The sequence below is a fragment of the Drosophila montana genome, unplaced genomic scaffold, assembly GCF_035044405.1.
Source record: "Drosophila montana isolate Dmon_TW-CO22-7 unplaced genomic scaffold, ASM3504440v1 contig_3543_1, whole genome shotgun sequence".
Lineage (NCBI taxonomy): Eukaryota > Metazoa > Arthropoda > Insecta > Diptera > Drosophilidae > Drosophila > Drosophila montana.
Window position 1 is genome coordinate 367,880 of NW_026998424.1, and position 24,751 is coordinate 392,630.

The 24,751-nt window shown below is 31.9% G+C and overlaps 3 protein-coding genes across 4 annotated transcripts; 1 reads left to right on the plus strand and 2 right to left on the minus strand.

Moving 5' to 3' along the window:
- Positions 1-150: 150 nt before the first annotated feature.
- On the minus strand, positions 151-4,763 carry Klc (kinesin light chain). Of its 2 annotated transcripts, XM_064692296.1 has the most exons (6): positions 4,684-4,763; positions 2,155-2,781; positions 1,749-1,869; positions 1,199-1,678; positions 650-952; positions 151-518 (listed from the first exon to the last, which is right to left on the minus strand). In XM_064692296.1, the coding sequence occupies exons 2-6, from the start codon at positions 2,754-2,756 to the stop codon at positions 501-503; spliced, it is 1,524 nt and encodes a 507-aa protein (XP_064548366.1). In that variant the 5' UTR covers positions 2,757-2,781; positions 4,684-4,763; the 3' UTR covers positions 151-500. The 2 variants fall into 2 exon arrangements, with proteins under 2 accessions (XP_064548366.1, XP_064548367.1); XM_064692297.1 differs by lacking the exons at positions 151-518; positions 650-952; positions 4,684-4,763 and adding an exon at positions 987-1,121.
- A 600-nt stretch (positions 4,764-5,363) lies between these two features.
- LOC135435317 (uncharacterized) lies at positions 5,364-6,953 on the minus strand. The gene is made up of 4 exons (XM_064692308.1): positions 6,799-6,953; positions 6,035-6,240; positions 5,702-5,978; positions 5,364-5,574 (listed from the first exon to the last, which is right to left on the minus strand). Exons 1-4 carry the CDS (start codon positions 6,908-6,910, stop codon positions 5,387-5,389), a joined length of 783 nt encoding a protein of 260 aa, XP_064548378.1. The 5' UTR covers positions 6,911-6,953; the 3' UTR covers positions 5,364-5,386.
- A 419-nt stretch (positions 6,954-7,372) lies between these two features.
- LOC135435316 (protein ABHD18) lies at positions 7,373-10,111 on the plus strand. The gene is made up of 7 exons (XM_064692306.1): positions 7,373-7,542; positions 7,992-8,259; positions 8,378-8,490; positions 8,623-8,761; positions 8,898-8,987; positions 9,222-9,943; positions 10,007-10,111. The coding sequence occupies exons 1-7, from the start codon at positions 7,451-7,453 to the stop codon at positions 10,089-10,091; spliced, it is 1,509 nt and encodes a 502-aa protein (XP_064548376.1). The 5' UTR covers positions 7,373-7,450; the 3' UTR covers positions 10,092-10,111.
- The last annotated feature ends 14,640 nt before the right edge of the window (positions 10,112-24,751 follow it).

The window sequence follows — 24,751 nt, forward strand, 5'->3', positions numbered from 1 at the left end:
CATTAAAAGTATTCAAAGTAGTAGGTACTTTAAAAATAAAATATAATTATTATACGTATATAATGTTAATAAAAATGTTTTTACCACATTACTTTTGCACCGAAGACTCGATACGTTAAAGAAATTAAAAAAAAGAGGAGACACAGCAAATGCATTTAATCGTTACTTATTTTTGGTTGTTTATTAAAAAGCCGTTCCTATATTTTGTAGAGATAACAAATTATAAAACATGGTTTACTTTTTACTTAATTATGCTTGAGTCAACTTAAGTCAGATCTCTCAATACTCGGTTAAAATATATTGTAAAGATATTTTTAAGCTAAAAATTTAGAACAAACAATTGCAATTTTCAAGAAAATGATTTTTGATGACTTAACTCCGTAATTGAGAAAATTGACCAAAATTAATATTAAGGAATGAATAAATAATGTTAATGTTCGAGTTAGCTTATATATAAGGAGCACACTGATTCCACAAAGACGAGACGACAAAGAATGTGCTTAAGGCTTAACCGATTTCTGAAAAATGAAAATAAAATAGGTTAGTTTGAGCATTTGACTTCATATTAAAGTTGTTGCTGTCGTATTTAACTGTGTTATTCTTAAACTTTTTTCTTTTATATTGATTGATTGATGAGTTAATAAATTACCTCATCGGAAAATTCCATATCATTCATCTGTTTCGATCGCCGCTTTTCGGTCGATGTGAGAAGTTGTGCGACTTTAGTTTGTTTAGCCAAATCGTAAGCTTCCTTTTTACTGCGCATCGCACAATCCTCAAGAGTTTCGGCTGCCTCGAACATGCCCTGTCGCCTATAGAGTGCGCCAAGGTTTTTCAACGTTGTGGTTACGGTAGGCGAATCAACCTTCGCAGCCTTATGCCATCCACCGTACTCTCCATATGGTGTATTTTCACGCTTATCGTGCTTGTGCTCCTCGCGTTCCTCGGCCACCTAAAAGCAAAACGAAAAAAAATTGGCTCATAAATATATTAATTAAGTGCGTTTATTATTAGATTGTTCTCAACATAATCGTAAAGCCTGTTACAAATTCAACAAAAAGAATTTTCCTCTTAAATGATAAAACAGCTTATTGCCGTTAAGTTGTCTGTATTGTGGGAACCTATTGGATTAATTACAGCACAGACTTACTATTTAATCAAAAACAAACAAAATCATTATCAAAAAACTTGATATTACCTGCCAAATGGGTTTATTTTTGCTATCAATCGCACCAAATTCTCGTTCATGGGCTCTTGTCAACACCTGTTTATAGAGGATTTCAGCTTCTGCGTAGCGTCCTTGCTTGAGATAGCATCCGGCCAAGTTATTTTTCGTTTTTGCTACATTGGGATCATCAGGACCAAGCTTTGATTCATATATATCAAGTGCTCTCTGATAATATTTCTCAACTTCATCGTATTTGCTTTGGTTTTGACAAAGCAAAGCCAAGTTATTCAATTGTTTTGCAACATCTGGATGGTCCTTGCCAAGAACCTTTTCACGTATTTCAAGAGCACGCTTACAAAGTGGTTCGGCATCCTTGTATTTACCACGCTTCCCGTATAGGACGGCTAAATTGTTTAAGGTCGCAGCTACGGCTGGATGATTTTCACCCAGTGTCTTGCCTCGAATGGACAGAGCATCGTTCAATAAATTTGCCGCCTCCTTGTATTTGTTCTATTTAAAATAGAGAAGCAAACATTAGCATATTGTGTGGCAATTAGTTAGTTGTCATATTCCTACTAACTTGATCACGATAAACAAGTGCCAAAATGTTTAACATTGTCGCAACGTCTGGATGATCGTGACCACTTGTTTTTTCAAGATCTTCGAGTGCTTGCTTGCAAAGAGGCACTGCAACTTCATATCTGGAAAATTTATTTCATTAGTTTGAAAGAAAGAAATTGCTACTGCGACAAAAAACTCAATCAAATGTCATTAAATTGAGCATAAATTAAAGCTTATGATATTATTAAGCTCAACATATTGTAAAAGAAAAAAAAACAAGGTTAAGGTTAACAAAATTTGCATTAATTCGTTAAATCACATGGCCGTGATTGACGCCCTCACAAGTGTTTTTTTTTTAATGGTAAAATCGAGCTATTCTTCGGCTTGTATATTCTTTAAAATACTAATGGACTGAAAATACATACCTGCCCTGTGATGCATATTGTATAACAAGATTGTGAAGTGTTCGCAATCTAGCTGGAATCTCATAGCCGGACGTTTGATTAGCGAATTGGCTTGGAGGTGTTGGAGACATATTGTGCCTGTCTTCATTTTCCTCATCGGGAAATAGCTCGACGACTGGATCGTTGCGGGCCTTCTCGCAGGATTCATCTTGCTCTTGGTTGTCATCGTATTTCCTTACTGATGCCATAAATTCCAGATGTTTTTTTTCCTCTTCCAGTTGTGCTACCAATTGCTCGGATGCTTGAAACTTCTGCTGTGTATTGGCAAGTTCATCTCGCAGCCAAGCGTTTTCTTGGTGCAGACGGCGTACTTGTGTCTTTAGTTTTTGCTTTTCAGCTTCAATGTTTTGCAAGTGCGATGTTAGGGCCATCATGACTTGTGCTTCACTCAAGCCAAGTTCAATGTTCTCAATATTCTTTCGTAATATATCAGATTTTTCATTATCTTTTTGCACCTCTGATATACCGTTCATTATGGAAACATGTTCGACCCGCAAGGCTTCCAAGCCTTGCAAAACCGTTTTTGTATTGCTTATAATTTCGTCTTGCGACATCTGCGTCATTTTGCCGATTTGCTCAATTTTCTGTCTGCAGAGGAAAAAATGTGTACTTACTAACAAGATTCAAACAAATATACATATATATATATAAATGCTACAATTTGACAAAATAATGATTATTTTCGAAATATATAAACTGAGAATTTAAATGTTTACATTCTATAGTTTTTGATAGCTTTTGAAACAATCATTTTCACAAAACGCTTGTGGCTTAAAAAATACTTTCACAGAAATCAATACAGTAAAACTTGCGCATGCGCAGGACCTGCAGATGCGGAATCTGTTGGAACACCCCTAATAATGCACATATAGTAATTGTATTCATATACAACATAACTTCCCATCTTTGATGCAAACAATGTTATAACACCTTTTTAACAAGTAGACTTTAAATATTTTCATAATGCGATCGAAACATTGATACCAAGTTGTAAAGGATAATCTTGTAGTATAACATCAACAGATGTATTTTTATTTTTCTATCATAATTGATAATAAAATGTGGCATTTTAATGATAAGATAATGTAGAAAATAAAAATACTTCTGCCATTCGAACAGAATGTAAACATTCATTGATTTCGAAGAAAATACCGGTATTTGTTTCGGTCGAGTGATTACATATTAATAAATTGAAATTGTTATCGATATACTCAAAAACACCGGGACTGTCAACAGGACATACATCTGATATTTTTGTGTATTTTTTCTTAATACAATGTAATATGTTGTTGTTGTTTTTGTTTTTTTGTACATATGTACATGTATGGCTGAAAGCCTCTTAGGCCAACATCCGCGGTGTTCTACTGACGCTACATTTTGGTAGATACTGTTACTTACCTAGAACAATTCGAAATTATTTACGAAGCCTAAGATATGATTGGAATTTAAAGATGATGTTAGACTACTGTTGAAACTCTAATATATTTTTATTTGGTAAGCAAACAGAAATCCAAACTAACCGATCAGCTGCTTTGATCCTATCCATGCCGTCATTTGATTACTTAATTTTGCTTAACTTTTTTAATTACAAACAAAGACCAATCGCAAATAGAATCAGTAAAGAGAATGTAAAGCATAGTGAAATCGCGCTACTAACCTACGAATGGTGCACAAGAGGCTATGTGCATATAAAAGTTGATGACTAACGCTTATTGCCTCAGAGTTAGACCATTTAATGCTATTGTAAATTGATGGATCGTTTGCTTGGGTTGATCGAGAATACATATATATATATATAAATATTTTAGCTAAGGAACTCATGCTAAACTAATTTCTATCTGTTTTTTATATTTTAAGGAATGGGCGTGTAATAACAAAATTAGAAATTAAAACACAAACACATGCACATGTCGGTACATACATACATACATATGTTGTCTGTTTGTATGTACGTGAGTAAGTACCTATTGACTACAAGTGTTTGTGGCAATAAGCTCTGGAATTGGTATGTCATGTTTTTTCTTTAGTACAGAAATACATATGTAAGTAAATATCTTAAGTATGTGGTACGTAATGTACATACACATATATAAATTATTAATAATATTGTTTCATATACGCTTCGCAGCACATATGTATGTAATACATATATACGTATGTATTATGAGTTAACAACGGAACAGTCACCAGCACTTTATTTCAGCATTCGGTAAACTATGAATATGCGATTATACATATGTTCACAATAACATATGCTTGTACATGGAAGTAATGTTTTTGACAAAATAATTAAATTCATGTAAAGCGCATAATTATGTATAGATGCCTCATACACATATCCATAGACTCATGTGTATTTACAAAGTGCATAGTATTACCGCCACAGCATATTTCTGTGTTTTTGTAGAAATGTGCAAATATGTTTAATAATTACACGAAATTCAACTTTTTCACCCACCAAATTTTAATTATAAAAATTAAAAAACTTACATGCAGAAACAGAACTTATAAAGATTAAAAAGATACAGATAATTTGGTATAAATTAAGTTATCGAATAGATATGTTAAAACACTGAAAAGCTTTTACAAAATATGGTCCTACTTTTTATTGTGTCTTAAGATTAGTACGTAGACCAAGGCAGAGCAAAATTGATTTATTAGGCAAGTAGCATATATATTGAATAAATATATATAAATGCATTAAAAATGTCAAGCCGTGGGCATAAATAAAATTGTTTTGTTATTATCAACAAAAAATATTATACCAATATTAAATTAATTAAGGTTTTTAAAAATAAAAAGTAAAACAATAAAAAATATGTTTTGTGCCGAGCTTCTTCCAAATACCATTAAATTTTAATTTATAAACAACTTCTGTTATTTTTTTGAACGATGTAAAATTAAAAGAAACTTCTAATTATTCATAAATATTTCTTTTGTTTTGAAGTGGCAGGCGGTAGGATAAAAATTTAAGGTTTAATCAAATTTAATGACTTAAACTCTTATTCTCGAGATATAATTCCGTCAAAGCTATAATTCGCTTGTATCAATAGGAATAGATGGTTATGTTTATTCTTTGCATACGTGATACCTTCCAAATATGTTTCGACGTGCATTAATTCCCAATCTTTCGAAAGTAATGAGAAGAAAAAACAAAAGGCAATAATATATTTTGTTTTAACATTTATTAAAATTAATCACTATCATTATCATTTAAAATTGCTGACATAACCTCCGCTAATTCTTCCGCTTTATTTAAAATTTCATCTCTAGTTAAACGTGTGTCGCTGCGTAGGTTTTGTGCTGTAATTAATAATTTTTCAAAATCATTTAGTTCATTTTCCAGATCCTCAGCATTGTTGGGCTGTTTGCAATTCGAAGCTACAAATAAAATTGAGAAAATGAATATCAAATTTCTTTATATAGTTTCTTGAGATATACAAAAAAATTAAAGAGAAAAAGACTATTTATTCATTAAGGAATAAGATATGAACAGTGCGCTACTTACTTGAGGCTTTTGTTTTTATGTTTGACCATACAAAATTTTTTAAACCTTCTACAATCTCTGAATATTTGTCTGTTTCGCACAACGCATCTTCTGAATGTTCCTCTTCCTCTTCTTTAAGTGTTATTATATCAAATACTATATTTGCCTTTTCTTTAAGGTCTTCGAATGTTAGTTCATTAGGTTTGCCAGAAAATGCTGTTGTAATTAAAAATCCTAGCTGGATTTTATTAGTTATTATAAAGTCATTAAGACCCGAGAGGTTGTTAATAAATGATTTCTGAAAGCAAAAATTACAAATAAAATCAATATATTTATCCTCTTAATCGTACTTACATCGTTTGGCTCAAAATATACGATTAGAGATTCAGTTGTGCTCCTTAATTCTGTTGGAACTCCTTCGTACGTTCCATCGAAAGCTATTAAATATACGCTGGTATTGTAATATTTGGTTCTAATATCACATTTAAAATGGTTTATAACCAAGGACCCGTATGTAACAGGTGTTATTACTTTTGGCTGATTTATTTCAGTTAATATGTCTGAAAATAGCAATTGAAGAGTTGCAACTTAACTGTAGTTTATATAATATATTTAAAGAATTAAAACTATCAAAGCGCAATAATAAAAAAAAAATATATTTTGTGTATTGACAGACAGTCGCATAAGTTGCTATTCGTCTTGCAAAATTGTTGGCTAAGGAACAATATGTTAGGGGCCGAATCCAGTTGAACGTACATCTTTATTGGAGAAACAATAGCAATTGATCCTTCCCAATTTTACTATTTTACTATTTGTTAACTTCATAATGGAACATACCGGCATATTCGACACCTCACCATAATGTTGTTGGCAGCTTTACTGTATTTCATTCTGTGGATTGTAACTTTTAGAATGAATAAATCAGGTCTACATAAAGTAATAGCAATACGGCCGCTGCACACCTAGAAGATGTTACTTGGTATCCTCTTTTCCTCAATACTTGCCTGCAACAATATTTTGGTTTCTTATACAAAACTTTCTTTCTTACAAACTAAAATGTACTACACTTCCTCTTTTTGTATGTATGTATGCATGTGTGATTGAGAGTAAGGACATACTTTCAACAATTTTCGTTGCAGAAAGATTTCCATAAGATATGACCAATACACATGGGTTCATTGTGAAACAAATTGTAATTCTTTTCTTTAATAACAATCCACTTGTAAACATAAATGTTATTGAGTTCTTAGCAGTTCCAAGAAACCAATTGTTCCGAAATCGAACTAGTCTGAAATTTTAAATAGCAAGTTCAAAGCCAAGACAGCGTCGATACTTAAAGTGCCTGTTGACTTTAAACAAATGAATATACCATATTATTGTCAACAACAAAGTGTTAAATATGGTAGTTTTCCACATGAACTAAATTCTAAATACTTTTTTTTTTACTTTTTAAAATATTTATCAATGTGTATCGATTATATTATTTATGGATAGCTTGTAAAACAAAATAATTGTTATGCTACGAATAGAAGGCATGCACAAATTGAAGAGAAATCTGAACATAAATTTTGTTTTTGCAAATTAAGTTCATAATAACATTGATTATTTTATATGATGTTGGAAATATCGATATTTTTGTTAATGATGTTCATGAATGTAGTTCACCAAATCGTTCTATTAACCCGATTAGATGAACTATTTAACTAAATTCAGCACCTTAGTTGGTGCAGTAAGAAGTCCCACTGTTTTGACAACAAATTTTTGTAAAACATGCCTCCCAGCAAACTTGACAGTCTCTATCGACGAATGCTTATTACAAGATTTTTTGAGAAGGGATGGGGAAAGCCTGAAAACTTACATAGGTAAGTTACGCAATAATAAATATTCTACAAACAATTGCATTGATGAGTTTGTGAAGACACATGTACATATGTAGTGCTATTCCTTTGCGTATATTCATTTATGTAATAATTCGAAATGCTTCTAAAACACATTAACTAATTATCACGCGCACTAAATGCCGGCTCTGCATTCCATGAGAGAAGTATACAACATATTTTTGAGCATGATTCTGTCCACTGCAGACCTTAAATAAAAATTAGAGTTGCAGACGGGCTGTATCGATAAATGTTTGTAAAATCGTTTCGATATTTCAAATGTATGGGTATTCCACGTTTGAACTAGGCTTGGAGAACCAAAGGAAATAATTTCTTGGGTATTAATTATTACACGTAGAGCTAGCCGAATTTTCTGGTCTAATTATCTTGGTAAAATTAATTGATTAGACTTAATTTGTATTTATTATTTTCAGAGTATTTCAGTTTCGAAAAATAATTTCAAGTAGGGAAACATGCTTTAAGCTTGTGCCACGCGACTATCCAGTGGAGATTACAAAAAAAAAAAAATATTCTGATTCGACTTTGATAGAAGGCAATTTTACGACTCCCCTTGAGCTGCACATGCCTGGAGTCGTTCCTGATGCAGCCCAGCAGGCATATTTTCAATTATTATTGCCCAATAAATGGAATAACGAAGAGCATAAGCCAATTTGCATCCATTTAGCAGGAACTGGAGACCATGTGAGTATTAATAACGCAAAGCTAATTAAGGCCCGGAAATTAATTTGTATATGGCGCGTCCCGAATGAATCATTAATCAAATTTTGTTACTCCTTACACTTGGAAACTTTGGTTTCAGTTTTTTTGGCGCCGAAGAAATTTTATTGCTAAGCCATTACTGAAAGATGCAAATATTGGATCTATTATATTGGAAAATCCATTTTATGGATTGCGGAAACCAGATGATCAAATGTAATTGTATAAACGATTTTTAATATATCTATATGGAGACTTATATAATAATTTAAATTGATAAATATGCTTTTAAAAAATGTATTGCTAAGGCCTATTTATGTAACAAAAGGATAATTTATCTGTTTGCAGACGATCGAATTTGCATAACGTGTCAGATATATTTGTTATGGGTGGATGTCTTATACTTGAATGTCTTGTTCTTTTGCACTGGTGCGAAAGAAACGGCTTCGGTCCCCTTGGCATCACCGGATTATCGATGGGAGGTCATGTAAGTAAGCCCCATTAATGATGAACTTATTATCGGTTCGAAAAGTACTGAAAACCCAACGAGAAATAATATTATTTTATTCTTTAGTGACTATAAATATTGTTGATGACCTATAATAATACTTTTATTTTTATAGATGGCATCGCTAGCAGCCACGAACTGGCCAAAACCCTTAGTTCTAGTCCCGTGTTTATCTTGGTCTACTGCATCGGCTGTTTTCACCACTGTATGTAATACAAATATATGTCTTTAAATACTTCTTCTTACTTTCAGCTTTCGATGCTTCTAGCATTAACGGTTGGTTTTATGTTTAAGTTTTAGCGTAATGAATTTTTGCGTGTTAAAATTCATTTAACATCACCCATTTTAGCTGGTGTTGTAACATGCTCTGAAATTAAAATTAGTAAATAGCTATGAATTACAGCCAATGGTAACGGATATAATATTTTATTTTTAATAGGGCGTAATGAGTCAATCCATCAACTGGGATATGCTGGAGACGCAGTATTACTCTGATGGCCAATATAGGGAACGTCTTTCGAAAATGGTTACCATTATAGACGATGCCTTCACGGCTGGTCAAAAGTTTATACAAAATTTTAATCAGTCTCTGCATGAGCTCAAAGAGGATATTGATGATACCAGAAAGATTCAGTCTCTGGAGCGTGATACCGATGGAAATAATAGCAAGACACAAAACCATTCGTTAGACAACGCTGATAGTTCTATATTTTTATCAAAATCACTTGAAAATAGACAACTGGACTCTAACAAAATATCTTTGCCATTGAAAGAAATCCTCAGTGAAAACATTTCTGGCAATTCTGAATTAGCTTTATGCAATTCAGACTCGGCAGAAGGATCGGCATTAACGAAACTAATGAAATTTATTTTACCTATGTCCGCACAAAATAAAAATAAAAAAATTGATATTACAAAGACCAATTGGTGGGAGAGAGAAGCTTTACAATTCATGCGAGGAATGATGGACGAGTGTACACATTTAAAGAACTTTTCAATACCATTTGATACCTCCTTAATAATAGCAGTTTGTGCAAGAGATGATGCATACGTTCCGCGAGATGGATGTTCCAGCCTTGAAGACATATGGCCAGGAGCTGAAGTAAGGTATTTAGATGCTGGCCATGTAAGCGCCTATGTGTTGCACCAAAAATTGTTCAGGTAGATGATTTTCTGATTTGATTGTATATATTAATATAAATTAATAAAACATCATGTTTACAGATCGTGCATTATTGAGGCTTTTGATAGAGCTAAAAAGATCTGTGGAAAAGAGAGCTATAAAGATGTGTCAGCCGCTATGAAATAAACGTGGGAAAAAAAACATAACCATCTTAACCGACTTTTCTTGAAATTAATTCTGGCTTGTTTAGTTTCTCACAGTAAGTACCTAGGTTTAATTCGAAGCAGGTACTCCCAACTGAAATCCGTGATGTGGCACCCGACGATGCTCAAGATAAATTGCCGTAAACATTGACAGAATAAACAGGGTCCGCTCTACTAAAGCTGATGAATAGTTATTTAAATACTTTAATTAACATATTTAAAAATAATACGAACGTATATTTAAAAAAAATAATTGTCGACAGTAAATATTGTGATTATATTTAGTACACTGTTATTCTGAAGTTGCTCTTTTTGGGAACTCCGACAACTTGAAGCGTGGACTTTGAAATGCTCGTTCCAGTTCTAATACTTTGACTTGAATATCCATTGTCATATTTTTAATTTTAAATTATATTTTGTGCAGCGGTTGTAAAATCAAAATTTTAACTATTGCGATACGTCCTTACTTTACTTGCAATCACCAGACGACCAGCGGCTATCAGTTAACATATCGATTTTTATTGTGAATGCCAACCGATATGGAATATCGTTCCAAAATCAACCATTATTTGGACGAGATATTTCATAAAACCTTTTTTGTCCGTTTCATAAAATCTTCGTGTCCGATTTTGGAATTTAATACCATTTTGGACTCGTAAGGATCAGTACTAATGATTGGCATCAAAAAAATTAAATTCTAAGTTTTGACCCAAATCAAGAAAATGGCAAGGGGTTACATCACGTTTTTTCTAAAAATCGGGGTCGGTTCGAAAATCAAAACTTTTTTGATGATTTTCTTTGAATATCTTGGGTAAATATTGCCAGATTTTGAAATGTTATACGTTTTTGAGTTCTTTCGGATCCCTACTATCAATCTGCATTCAAATTTTTTAAAAATCGATGGGTAAAACAAATTGGTTGATCAAAAACCGATTCGTTTGTAAAGTCAACCTTTTTTGATGATTTTTTGGGATATCTCGGCCAAATAGTGTTCGATTTGGGAATTTTATACCATTTTGGACTCGTAAGGATCAGTACTATCGATTGGCATCAAAAAAATAAAAATTTAAATTTGGACCAAAATCATCAAAATGGCAAGGGGTTACATCACGTTTTTTCTCAAATTCAGGGTCGGTTCGAAAATCAAAACTTTTTTGATGATTTTTATTGAATATCTCGGGTAAATGCTGTCCGATTTTGAAACGTTATACCTTTTTAAATTTGTAGGGATCCCTACTATCAATCTGCATTCAAACATTTTAAAAATCGATGGGTTAAAAAAAGTGGGTGCATTTTTTGATGATTTTCTTAGGATATCTCGGCCAAATAATGTCCGATTTGGGAATTTTATACCATTTTGGATTCGTAAGGATCAGTACTATCGATTGGCATCAAAAATATAAAAATCTAATTTTTGACCAAAATCATCAAAATGACAAGGGGTTACATCACGTTTTTTCTCAAATTCAGGGTCGGTTCGAAAATCGAAACTTTTTTGATGATTTTTATTGAATATCTCGGGTAAATGCTGTCCGATTTTGAAATGTTATACCTTTTTAAATTTGTAGGGATCCCTACTATCAATCTGCATTCAAACATTTTAAAAATCGATAGGTTAAAAAAAGTGGTTGACTAAAAACCGATTCGTTTGTAAAGTCAACCTTTTTTGATGATTTTTTTTGAATATCTCGGCCAAATAATATCCGATTTGGGAATTTTATACCATTTTGGATTCGTAAGGATCAGTACTATCGATTGGCATCAAAAAAATAAAAATTTAAATTTTGACCAAAATCATCAAAATGGCAAGGGGTTACATCACGTTTTTTCTCAAATTCAGGGTCGGTTCGAAAATCGAAACTTTTTTGATGGTTTTTATTGAATATCTCGGGTAAATGCTGTCCGATTTGGAAATGTTATACCTTTTTGAATTCGTAGGGATCCCTACTATCAATCATTCAAACATTTTAAAAATCGATGGGTTAAAAAAAGTGGTTGACTAAAAACTGATTCGTTTGTAAAGTCAACCTTTTTTGATGATTTTTTTGAATATCTCGATTGGCATCAAAAAATAAAAAAATCTAATTTTTAACCAAAATCATCAAAATGGCAAGGGGTTACATCACGTTTTTTCTCAAATTCGGGGTCGGTTCGAAAATCGAAACGTTTTTGATGATTTTTATTGAATATCTCGGGTAAATGCTGTCCGATTTTGAAATGTTATACCTTTTTAAATTTGTAGGGATCCCTACTATCAATCTGCATTCAAACATTTTAAAAATCGATGGGTTAAAAAAAGTGGTTGACTAAAAACCGATTCGTTTGTAAAGTCAACCTTTTTTGATGATTTTTTTGAATATCTCGGCCAAATAATGTCCGATTTGGGAATTTTATACCATATTGGACTCGTAAGGATCAGTACTATCGATTGGCATCAAAAAAGAAAAAAAATCTAATTTTTAACCAAAATCATCAAAATGGCAAGGGGCATCAAAAAAATAAAAATTTAAATTTGGACCAAAATCATCAAAATGGCAAGGGGTTACATCACGTTTTTTCTCAAATTCAGGGTCGGTTCGAAAATCGAAACTTTTTTGATGATTTTTATTGAATATCTCGGGTAAATGCTGTCCGATTTTGAAACGTTATACCTTTTTAAATTTGTAGGGATCCCTACTATCAATCTGCATTCAAACATTTTAAAAATCGATGGGTTAAAAAAAGTGGGTGCATTTTTTGATGATTTTCTTAGGATATCTCGGCCAAATAATGTCCGATTTGGGAATTTTATACCATTTTGGATTCGTAAGGATCAGTACTATCGATTGGCATCAAAAATATAAAAATCTAATTTTTGACCAAAATCATCAAAATGACAAGGGGTTACATCACGTTTTTTCTCAAATTCAGGGTCGGTTCGAAAATCGAAACTTTTTTGATGATTTTTATTGAATATCTCGGGTAAATGCTGTCCGATTTTGAAATGTTATACCTTTTTAAAATTTGTAGGGATCCCTACTATCAATCTGCATTCAAACATTTTAAAAATCGATGGGTTAACAAAAGGGGTTGACTAAAAACCGATTCGTTTGTAAAGTCAACCTTTTTTGATGATTTTTTTTGAATATCTCGGCCAAATAATATCCGATTTGGGAATTTTATACCATTTTGGATTCGTAAGGATCAGTACTATCGATTGGCATCAAAAAAATAAAAATCTAATTTTTGACCAAAATCATCAAAATGGCAAGGGGTTACATCACGTTTTTTCTCAAATTCAGGGTCGGTTCGAAAATCGAAACTTTTTTGATGATTTTTATTGAATATCTCGGGTAAATGCTGTCCGATTTTGAAATGTTATACCTTTTTGAATTCGTAGGGATCCCTACTATCAATCATTCAAACATTTTAAAAATCGATGGGTTAAAAAAAGTGGTTGACTAAAAACCGATTCGTTTGTAAAGTCAACCTTTTTTGATGATTTTTTTTGAATATCTCGGCCAAATAATGTCCGATTTGGGAATTTTATACCATTTTGAACTCGTAAGGATCAGTACTATTGATTGGCATCAAAAAAATAAAAAAAATCTAATTTTTAACCAAAATCATCAAAATTGCAAGGGGTTACATCACATTTTTTCTAAAATTCGGGGTCGGTTCGAAAATCGAAACTTTTTTGATGATTTTTATTGAATTTCTCGGGTAAATGCTGTCCGATTTTGAAATGTTATACCTTTTTAAATTTGTAGGGATCCCTACTATCAATCTGCATTCAAACATTTTAAAAATCGATGGGTTAAAAAAAGTGGTTGACTAAAAACTGATTCGTTTGTAAAGTCAACCTTTTTTGATGATTTTTTTGAATATCTCGGCCAAATAATGTCCGATTTGGGAATTTTATACCATTTTGGACTCGTAAGGATCAGTACTATCGATTGGCATCAAAAAATAAAAAATCTAATTTTTAACCAAAATCATCAAAATGGCAAGGGGTTACATCACGTTTTTTCTGAAATTCGGGGTCGGTTCGAAAATCGAAACGTTTTTGATGATTTTTATTGAATATCTCGGGTAAATGCTGTCCTATTTTGAAATGTTATACCTTCTTAAATTTGTAGGGATCCCTACTATCAATCTGCATTCAAACATTTTAAAAATCGATGGGTTAAAAAAAGTGGTTGACTAAAAACCGATTCGTTTGTAAAGTCAACCTTCTTTGATAATTTTTTTGAATATCTCGGCCAAATAATGTCCGATTTGGGAATTTTATACCATTTTGGATTCGTAAGGATCAGTACTATCGATTGGCATCAAAAAAATAAAAATCTAATTTTTGACCAAAATCATCAAAATGGCAAGGGGTTACATCACGTTTTTTCTCAAATTCAGGGTCGGTTCGAAAATCGAAACTTTTTTGATGATTTTTATTGAATATCTCGGGTAAATGCTGTCCGATTTTGAAATGTTATACCTTTTTGAATTCGTAGGGATCCCTACTATCAATCATTCAAACATTTTAAAAATCGATGGGTTAAAAAAAGTGGTTGACTAAAAACCGATTCGTTTGTAAAGTCAACCTTTTTTGATGATTTTTTTTGAATATCTCGGCCAAATAATGTCCGATTTGGGAATTTTATACCATTTTGAACTCGTAAGGATCAGTACTATTGATTGGCATCAAAAAAATAAAAAAAATCTAATTTTTAACCAAAATCATCAAAATTGCAAGGGGTTACATCACATTTTTTCTAAAATTCGGGGTCGGTTCGAAAATCGAAACTTTTTTGATGATTTTTATTGAATTTCTCGGGTAAATGCTGTGTTTTGAAATGTTATACCTTTTTAAATTTGTAGGGATCCCTACTATCAATCTGCATTCAAACATTTTAAAAATCGATGGGTTAAAAAAAGTGGTTGACTAAAAACTGATTCGTTTGTAAAGTCAACCTTTTTTGATGATTTTTTTGAATATCTCGGCCAAATAATGTCCGATTTGGGAATTTTATACCATTTTGGACTCGTAAGGATCAGTACTATCGATTGGCATCAAAAAATAAAAAATCTAATTTTTAACCAAAATCATCAAAATGGCAAGGGGTTACATCACGTTTTTTCTGAAATTCGGGGTCGGTTCGAAAATCGAAACGTTTTTGATGATTTTTATTGAATATCTCGGGTAAATGCTGTCCTATTTTGAAATGTTATACCTTCTTAAATTTGTAGGGATCCCTACTATCAATCTGCATTCAAACATTTTAAAAATCGATGGGTTAAAAAAAGTGGTTGACTAAAAACCGATTCGTTTGTAAAGTCAACCTTCTTTGATAATTTTTTTGAATATCTCGGCCAAATAATGTCCGATTTGGGAATTTTATACCATTTTGGACTCTTAAGGATCAGTACTATCGATTGGCATCAAAAAATAAAAAATCTAATTTTTGACCAAAATCATCAAAATGGCAAGGGGTTACATCACGTTTTTTCTCAAATTCGGGGTCGGTTCGAAAATCGAAACGGTTTTGATGATTTTTATTGAATATCTCGGGTAAATGCTGTCCTATTTTGAAATGTTATACCTTCTTAAATTTGTAGGGATCCCTACTATCAATCTGCATTCAAACAGTTAAAAAATCGATGGGTTAAAAAAAGTGGTTGACTAAAAACCGATTCGTTTGTAAAGTCAACCTTCTTTGATAATTTTTTTGAATATCTCGGCCAAATAATGTCCGATTTGGGAATTTTATACCATTTTGGACTCGTAAGGATCAGTACTATCGATTGGCATCAAAAAATAAAAAATCTAATTTTTGACCAAAATCATCAAAATGGCAAGGGGTTACATCACGTTTTTTCTCAAATTCGGGGTCGGTTCGAAAATCGAAACTTTTTTGATGATTTTTATTGAATAGCTCGGGTAAATGCTGTCCGTTTTTGAAATGTTATACCTTTTTAAATTTGTAGGGATCCCTACTATCAATCTGCATTCAAACAGTTAAAAAATCGATGGGTTAAAAAAAGTGGTTGACTAAAAACCGATTCGTTTGTAAAGTCAACCTTTTTTGATGATTTTTTTGAATATCTCGCCCAAATAGTGTTCGATTTGGGAATTTTATACCATTTTAGACTCGTAAGGAGCAGTACTGTCGATTGGCATCAAAAAAATAAAAATCTAATTTTTGACCAAAATCATCAAAATGACAAGGGGTTACATCACGTTTTTTCTCAAATTCAGGGTCGGTTCGAAAATCGAAACTTTTTTGATGATTTTTATCGAATATCTCGGGTAAATGCTGTCCGATTTTGAAATGTTATACCTTTTTGAATTCGTAGGGATCCCTACTATCAATCTGCATTCAAACATTTTAAAAATCGATGGGTTAAAAAAAGTGGTTGACTAAAAACCGATTCGTTTGTAAAGTCAACCTTTTTTGATGATTTTTTTTGAATATCTCGGCCAAATAATATCCGATTTGGGAATTTTATACCATTTTGGATTCGTAAGGATCAGTACTATCGATTGGCATCAAAAAAATAAAAATTTAAATTTTGACCAAAATCATCAAAATGGCAAGGGGTTACATCACGTTTTTTCTCAAATTCAGGGTCGGTTCGAAAATCGAAACTTTTTTGATGGTTTTTATTGAATATCTCGGGTAAATGCTGTCCGATTTTGAAATGTTATACCTTTTTAAATTTGTAGGGTTCCCTACTATCAATCTGCATTCAAACATTTTAAAAATCGATGGGTTAAAAAAAGTGGTTGACTAAAAACCGATTCGTTTGTAAAGTCAACCTTTTTTGATGATTTTTTTGAATATCTCGGCCAAATAATGTTCGATTTGGGAATTTTATACCATTTTGGACTCGTAAGGATCAGTACTGTCGATTGGCATCAAAAAAATAAAAATCTAATTTTTGACCAAAATCATCAAAATGACAAGGGGTTACATCACGTTTTTTCTCAAATTCAGGGTCGGTTCGAAAATCGAAACTTTTTTGATGATTTTGATCGAATATCTCGGGTAAATGCTGTCTGATTTTGAAATGTTATACCTTTTTAAATTTGTAGGGATCCCTACTATCAATCTGCATTCAAACATTTTAAAAATCAATGGGTTAAAAAAAGTGGTTGACTAAAAACCGATTAAATTGTAAAGTCAACCTTTTTTGATGATATTTTTGAATATCTCGGCCAAATAGTGTTCGATTTGGGAATTTTATACCATTTTGGACTCGTAAGGATCAGTACTGTCGATTGGCATCAAAAAAATAAAAATTTAATTTTTGACCAAAATCATCAAAATGGCAAGGGGTTACATCACGTTTTTTCTCAAATTCAGGGTCGGTTCGAAAATCGAAACTTTTTTGATGATTTTTATCGAATATCTCGAGTAAATGCTGTCCGATTTTGAAATGTTATACCTATTTAAATTTGTAGGGATCCCTACTATCAATATGCATTCAAACATTTTAAAAATCGATGGGTTAAAAAAAGTGGTTGACTAAAAACCGATTCAATTGTAAAGTCAACCTTTTTTGATGATTTTTTTGAATATCTCAAAATGACAAGGGGTTACATCACGTTTTTTCTCAAATTCAGGGACGGTTCGAAAATCGAAACTTTTTTGATGATTTTTATCGAATATCTCGGGTAAATGCTGTCCGATTTTGAAATGTTATACCTTTTTAAATTTGTAGAGTTCCCTACTATCAATCTGCATTCAAACATTTTAAAAATCGATGGGTTAAAAAAAGTGGTTGACTAAAAACCGATTCGTTTGTAAAGTCAACCTTTTTTGATAATTTTTTTGAATATCTCGGCCAATTAATGTCCGATTTGGGAATTTTATACCATTTTGGGCTCGTAAGGATCAGTACTATCGATTGGCATCAAAAAATAAAAAATCTAATTTTTGACCAAAATCATCAAAATTGCAAGGGGTTACATCACGTTTTTTCTCAAATTCGGGGTCGGTTCGAAAATCGAAACTTTTTTGATGATTTTTATTGAATAGCTCGGGTAAATGCTGTCCGATTTTGAAATGTTATACCTTTTTAAATTTGTAGGGATCCCTACTATCAATCTGCATTCAAACATTTTAAAAATCGATGGGTTAAAAAAAGTGGTTGACTAAAAACCGATTCGTTTGTAAAGTCAACCTTTTTTGATGATTTTTTTGAATATCTCGACCAAATAATGTTCGAATTGGGAATTTTATAACATTTTAGACTCGTAAGGATCAGTACTGTCGATTGGCATCAAAAAAATAAAAATCTAATTTTTGACCAAAATCATCAAAATGACAAGGGGTTACATCACGTTTTTTCTCAAATTCAGGGTCTGTTCGAAAATCGAAACTTTTTTGATGATTTTTATTGAATAGCTCGGGTAAATGCTGTCCGATTTTGAAATGTTATACCTTTTTAAATTTGTAGGGATCCCTACTATCAATCTGCATTCAAACATTTTAAAAATCGATGGGTTAAAAAAAGTGGTTGACTAAAAACCGATTACATCACGTTTTTTCTCAAATTCAGGGTCGGTTCGAAAATCGAAACTTTTTTGATGATTTTTATTGAATAGCTCGGGTAAATGCTGTCCGATTTTGAAATGTTATACCTTTTTAAATTTGTAGGGATCCCTACTATCAATCTGCATTCAAACATTTTAAAAATCGATGGGTTAAAAAAAGTGGTTGACTAAAAACCGATTCAATTGTAAAGTCAACCTTTTTTGATGATTTTTTTGAATATCTCGGCCAAATAGTGTTCGATTTGGGAATTTTATACCATTTTGGACTCGTAAGGATCAGTACTATCGATTGGCATCAAAAAATAAAAAATCTAATTTTTGACCAAAATCATCAAAATTGCAAGGGGTTACATCACGTTTTTTCTCAAATTCGGGGTCGGTTCGAAAATCGAAACTTTTTTGATGATTTTTATTGAATATCTCGGGTAAATGCTGTCCGATTTTGAAATGTTATACCTTTTTAAATTTGTAGGGATCCCTACTATCAATCTGCATTCAAACATTTTAAAAATCGATGGGTTAAAAAAAGTGGTTGACTAAAAACCGATGCGTTTGTAAAGTCAACCTTTTTTGATAATTTTTTTGAATATCTCGGCCAAATAATGTTCGATTTGGGAATTTTATAACATTTTAGACTCGTAAGGATCAGTACTGTCGATTGGCATCAAAAAAATAAAAATCTAATTTTTGACCAAAATCATCAAAATGACAAGGGGTTACATCACGTTTTTTCTCAAATTCAGGGTCTGTTCGAAAATCGAAACTTTTTTGATGATTTTTATTGAATAGCTCGGGTAAATGCTGTCCGATTTTGAAATGTTATACCTTTTTAAATTTGTAGGGATCCCTACTATCAATCTGCATTCAAACATTTTAAAAATCGATGGGTTAAAAAAAGTGGTTGACTAAAAACCGATTACATCACGTTTTTTCTCAAATTCAGGGTCGGTTCGAAAATCGAAACTTTTTTGATGATTTTTATTGAATATCTCGGGTAAATGCTGTCCGATTTTGAAATGTTATACCTTTTTAAATTTGTAGGGATCCCTACTATCAATCTGCATTCAAACATTTTAAAAATCGATGGGTTAAAAAAAGTGGTTGACTAAAAACCGATTCAATTGTAAAGTCAACCTTTTTTGATGATTTTTTTGAATATCTCGGCCAAATAGTGTTCGATTTGGGAATTTTATACCATTTTGGACTCGTAAGGATCAGTACTATCGATTGGCATCAAAAAATAAAAAATCTAATTTTTGACCAAAATCATCAAAATGGCAAGGGGTTACATCACGTTTTTTCTCAAATTCACGGTCGGTTCGAAAATCGAAACTTTTTTGATGATTTTTATTGAATATCTCGGGTAAATGCTGTCCGATTTTGAAATGTTATACCTTTTTAAATTTGTAGGGATCCCTACTATCAATCTGCATTCAAACATTTTAAAAATCGATGGGTTAAAAAAAGTGGTTGACTAAAAACCGATTATATTGTAAAGTCAACCTTTTTTGATGATTTTTTTGAATATCTCGGCCAAATAGTGTTCGATTTGGGAATTTTATACCATTTTGGACTCGTAAGGATCAGTACTATCGATTGGCATCAAAAAATAAAAAATCTAATTTTTGACCAAAATCATCAAAATTGCAAGGGGTTACATCACGTTTTTTCTGAAATTCGGGGTCGGTTCGAAAATCAAAACTTTTTTGATGATTTTTATTGAATATCTCGGGTAAATGCTGTCCGATTTTGAAATGTTATACCTTTTTAAATTTGTAGGGATCCCTACTATCAATCTGCATTCAAACATTTGAAAAATCGATGGGTTAGAAAAAGTGGTTGACTAAAAACCGATTCGTTTGTAAAGTCAACCTTTTTTGATAATTTTTTTGAATATCTCGGCCAAATAATGTCCGATTTGGGAATTTTATACCATTTTGGACTCGTCAGGATCAGTACTATCGATTGGCATCAAAAAATAAAAAATCTAATTTTTGACCAAAATCATCAAAATGGCAAGGGGTTACATCACGTTTTTTCTCAAATTCACGGTCGGTTCGAAAATCGAAACGGTTTTGATGATTTTTATTGAATATCTCGGGTAAATGCTGTCCGATTTTGAAATGTTATACCTTTTTAAATTTGTAGGGATCCCTACTATCAATCTGCATTCAAACATTTTAAAAATCGATGGGTTAAAAAAAGTGGTTGACTAAAAACCGATTCGTTTGTAAAGTCAACCTTTTTTGATAATTTTTTTGAATATCTCGGCCAAATAATGTTTGATTTGGGAATTTTATACCATTTTGGACTCGTAAGGATCAGTACTATCGATTGGCATCAAAAAATAAAAAATCTAATTTTTGACCAAAATCATCAAAATTGCAAGGGGTTACATCACGTTTTTTCTGAAATTCGGGGTCGGTTCGAAAATCGAAACTTTTTTGATGATTTTTATTGAATATCTCGGGTAAATGCTGTCCGATTTTGAAATGTTATACCTTTTTAAATTTGTAGGGATCCCTACTATCAATCTGCATTCAAACATTTTAAAAATCGATGGGTTAAAAAAAGTGGTTGACTAAAAACCGATGCGTTTGTAAAGTCAACCTTTTTTGATAATTTTTTTGAATATCTCGGCCAAATAATGTCCGATTTGGGAATTTTATACCATTTTGGACTCGTCAGGATCAGTACTATCGATTGGCATCAAAAAATAAAAAATCTAATTTTTGACCAAAATCATCAAAATGGCAAGGGGTTACATCACGTTTTTTCTCAAATTCAGGGTCTGTTCGAAAATCGAAACTTTTTTGATGATTTTTATTGAATAGCTCGGGTAAATGCTGTCCGATTTTGAAATGTTATACCTTTTTAAATTTGTAGGGATCCCTACTATCAATCTGCATTCAAACATTTTAAAAATCGATGGGTTAAAAAAAGTGGTTGACTAAAAACCGATTACATCACGTTTTTTCTCAAATTCAGGGTCGGTTCGAAAATCGAAACTTTTTTGATGATTTTTATTGAATATCTCGGGTAAATGCTGTCCGATTTTGAAATGTTATACCTTTTTAAATTTGTAGGGATCCCTACTATCAATCTGCATTCAAACATTTGAAAAATCGATGGGTTAGAAAAAGTGGTTGACTAAAAACCGATTCGTTTGTAAAGTCAACCTTTTTTGATAATTTTTTTGAATATCTCGGCCAAATAATGTCCGATTTGGGAATTTTATACCATTTTGGACTCGTCAGGATCAGTACTATCGATTGGCATCAAAAAATAAAAAATCTAATTTTTGACCAAAATCATCAAAATGGCAAGGGGTTACATCACGTTTTTTCTCAAATTCACGGTCGGTTCGAAAATCGAAACTTTTTTGATGATTTTTATTGAATATCTCGGGTAAATGCTGTCCGATTTTGAAATGTTATACCTTTTTAAATTTGTAGGGATCCCTACTATCAATCTGCATTCAAACATTTTAAAAATCGATGGGTTAAAAAAAGTGGTTGACTAAAAACCGATTCAATTGTAAAGTCAACCTTTTTTGATGATTTTTTTGAATATCTCGGCCAAATAGTGTTCGATTTGGGAATTTTATACCATTTTGGACTCGTAAGGATCAGTACTATCGATTGGCATCAAAAAATAAAAAAATCTAATTTTTGACCAAAATCATCAAAATTGCAAGGGGTTACATCACGTTTTTTCTGAAATTCGGGGTCGGTTCGAAAATCGAAACTTTTTTGATGATTTTTATTGAATATCTCGGGTAAATGCTGTCCGATTTTGAAATGTTATACCTTTTTAAATTTGTAGGGATCCCTACTATCAATCTGCATTCAAACATTTGAAAAATCGATGGGTTAGAAAAAGTGGTTGACTAAAAACCGATTCGTTTGTAAAGTCAACCTTTTTTGATAATTTTTTTGAATATCTCGGCCAAATAATGTCCGATTTGGGAATTTTATACCATTTTGGACTCGTCAGGATCAGTACTATCGATTGGCATCAAAAAATAAAAAAATCTAATTTTTGACCAAAATCATCAAAATGGCAAGGGGTTACATCACGTTTTTTCTCAAATTCACGGTCGGTTCGAAAATCGAAACTTTTTTGATGATTTTTATTGAATATCTCGGGTAAATGCTGTCCGATTTTGAAATGTTATACCTTTTTAAATTTGTAGGGATCCCTACTATCAATCTGCATTCAAACATTTTAAAAATCGATGGGTTAAAAAAAGTGGTTGACTAAAAACCGATTCGTTTGTAAAGTCAACCTTTTTTGATAATTTTTTTGAATATCTCGGCCAAATAATGTTTGATTTGGGAATTTTATACCATTTTGGACTCGTAAGGATCAGTACTATCGATTGGCATCAAAAAATAAAAAATCTAATTTTTGACCAAAATCATCAAAATTGCAAGGGGTTACATCACGTTTTTTCTCAAATTCAGGGTCGGTTCGAAAATCGAAACTTTTTTGATGATTTTTATTGAATATCTCGGGTAAATGCTGTCCGATTTTGAAATGTTATACCTTTTTAAATTTGTAGGGATCCCTACTATCAATCTGCATTCAAACATTTTAAAAATCGATGGGTTAAAAAAAGTGGTTGACTAAAAACCGATGCGTTTGTAAAGTCAACCTTTTTTGATAATTTTTTTGAATATCTCGGCCAAATAGTGTTTGATTTGGGAATTTTATACCATTTTGGACTCGTAAGGATCAGTACTATCGATTGGCATCAAAAAATAAAAAATCTAATTTTTGACCAAAATCATCAAAATTGCAAGGGGTTACATCACGTTTTTTCTCAAATTCAGGGTCGGTTCGAAAATCGAAACTTTTTTGATGATTTTTATTGAATATCTCGGGTAAATGCTGTCCGATTTTGAAATGTTATACCTTTTTAAATTTGTAGGGATCCCTACTATCAATCTGCATTCAAACATTTTAAAAATCGATGGGTTAAAAAAAGTGGTTGACTAAAAACCGATGCGTTTGTAAAGTCAACCTTTTTTGATAATTTTTTTGAATATCTCGGCCAAATAGTGTTCGATTTGGGAATTTTATACCATTTTGGACTCGTAAGGATCAGTACTATCGATTGGCATCAAAAAATAAAAATCTAATTTTTGACCAAAATCATCAAAATGACAAGGGGTTACATCACGTTTTTTCTCAAATTCGGGGTCGGTTCGAAAATCGAAACTTTTTTGATGATTTTTATTGAATATCTCGGGTAAATGCTGTCCGATTTTGAAATGTTATACCTTTTTAAATTTGTAGGGATCCCTACTATCAATCTGCATTCAAACATTTTAAAAATCGATGGGTTAAAAAAAGTGGTTGACTAAAAACCGATTCGTTTGTAAAGTCAACCTTTTTTGATGATTTTTTTGAATATCTCGGCCAAATAGTGTTCGATTTGGGAATTTTATACCATTTTGGACTCGTAAGGATCAGTACTATCGATTGGCATCAAAAAAATAAAAATCTAATTTTTGACCAAAATCATCAAAATGGCAAGGGGTTACATCACGTTTTTTCTCAAATTCAGGGTCGGTTCGAAAATCGAAACTTTTTTGATGATTTTTATTGAATATCTCGGGTAAATGCTGTCCGATTTTGAAATGTTATACCTTTTTAAATTTGTAGGGATCCCTACTATCAATCTGCATTCAAACATTTTAAAAATCGATGGGTTAGAAAAAGTGGTTGACTAAAAACCGATTCGTTTGTAAAGTCAACCTTTTTTGATAATTTTTTTGAATATCTCGGCCAAATAATGTTTGATTTGGGAATTTTATACCATTTTGGACTCGTAAGGATCAGTACTATCGATTGGCATCAAAAAATAAAAAATCTAATTTTTGACCAAAATCATCAAAATTGCAAGGGGTTACATCACGTTTTTTCTGAAATTCGGGGTCGGTTCGAAAATCGAAACTTTTTTGATGATTTTTATTGAATTTCTCGGGTAAATGCTGTCCGATTTTGAAATGTTATACCTTTTTAAATTTGTAGGGATCCCTACTATCAATCTGCATTCAAACATTTTAAAAATCGATGGGTTAAAAAAAGTGGTTGACTAAAAA

Excerpts from the sequence above, each read along its gene's own strand:
- LOC135435316 (XM_064692306.1), top strand. The coding sequence starts at position 7,451 with ATGCCTCCCAGCAAACTTGACAGTCTCTATCGACGAATGCTTATTACA. Across the intron at positions 7,543-7,991 it reads AAGCCTGAAAACTTACATAG|AGTATTTCAGTTTCGAAAAA; the intron begins GTAAGTTACGCA and ends TATTATTTTCAG. Across the intron at positions 8,988-9,221 it reads CATCGGCTGTTTTCACCACT|GGCGTAATGAGTCAATCCAT; the intron begins GTATGTAATACA and ends TATTTTTAATAG.
- Klc (XM_064692296.1), bottom strand. The coding sequence starts at position 2,756 with ATGACGCAGATGTCGCAAGACGAAATTATAAGCAATACAAAAACGGTT. Across the intron at positions 1,679-1,748 it reads CACTTGTTTATCGTGATCAA|AACAAATACAAGGAGGCGGC; the intron begins GTTAGTAGGAAT and ends TATTTTAAATAG. Across the intron at positions 953-1,198 it reads AAAATAAACCCATTTGGCAG|GTGGCCGAGGAACGCGAGGA; the intron begins GTAATATCAAGT and ends TTTTGCTTTTAG.
- LOC135435317 (XM_064692308.1), bottom strand. The coding sequence starts at position 6,910 with ATGTTTACAAGTGGATTGTTATTAAAGAAAAGAATTACAATTTGTTTC. Across the intron at positions 6,241-6,798 it reads TGCAACGAAAATTGTTGAAA|ACATATTAACTGAAATAAAT; the intron begins GTATGTCCTTAC and ends TGCTATTTTCAG. Across the intron at positions 5,979-6,034 it reads TATATTTTGAGCCAAACGAT|AAATCATTTATTAACAACCT; the intron begins GTAAGTACGATT and ends TTTTGCTTTCAG.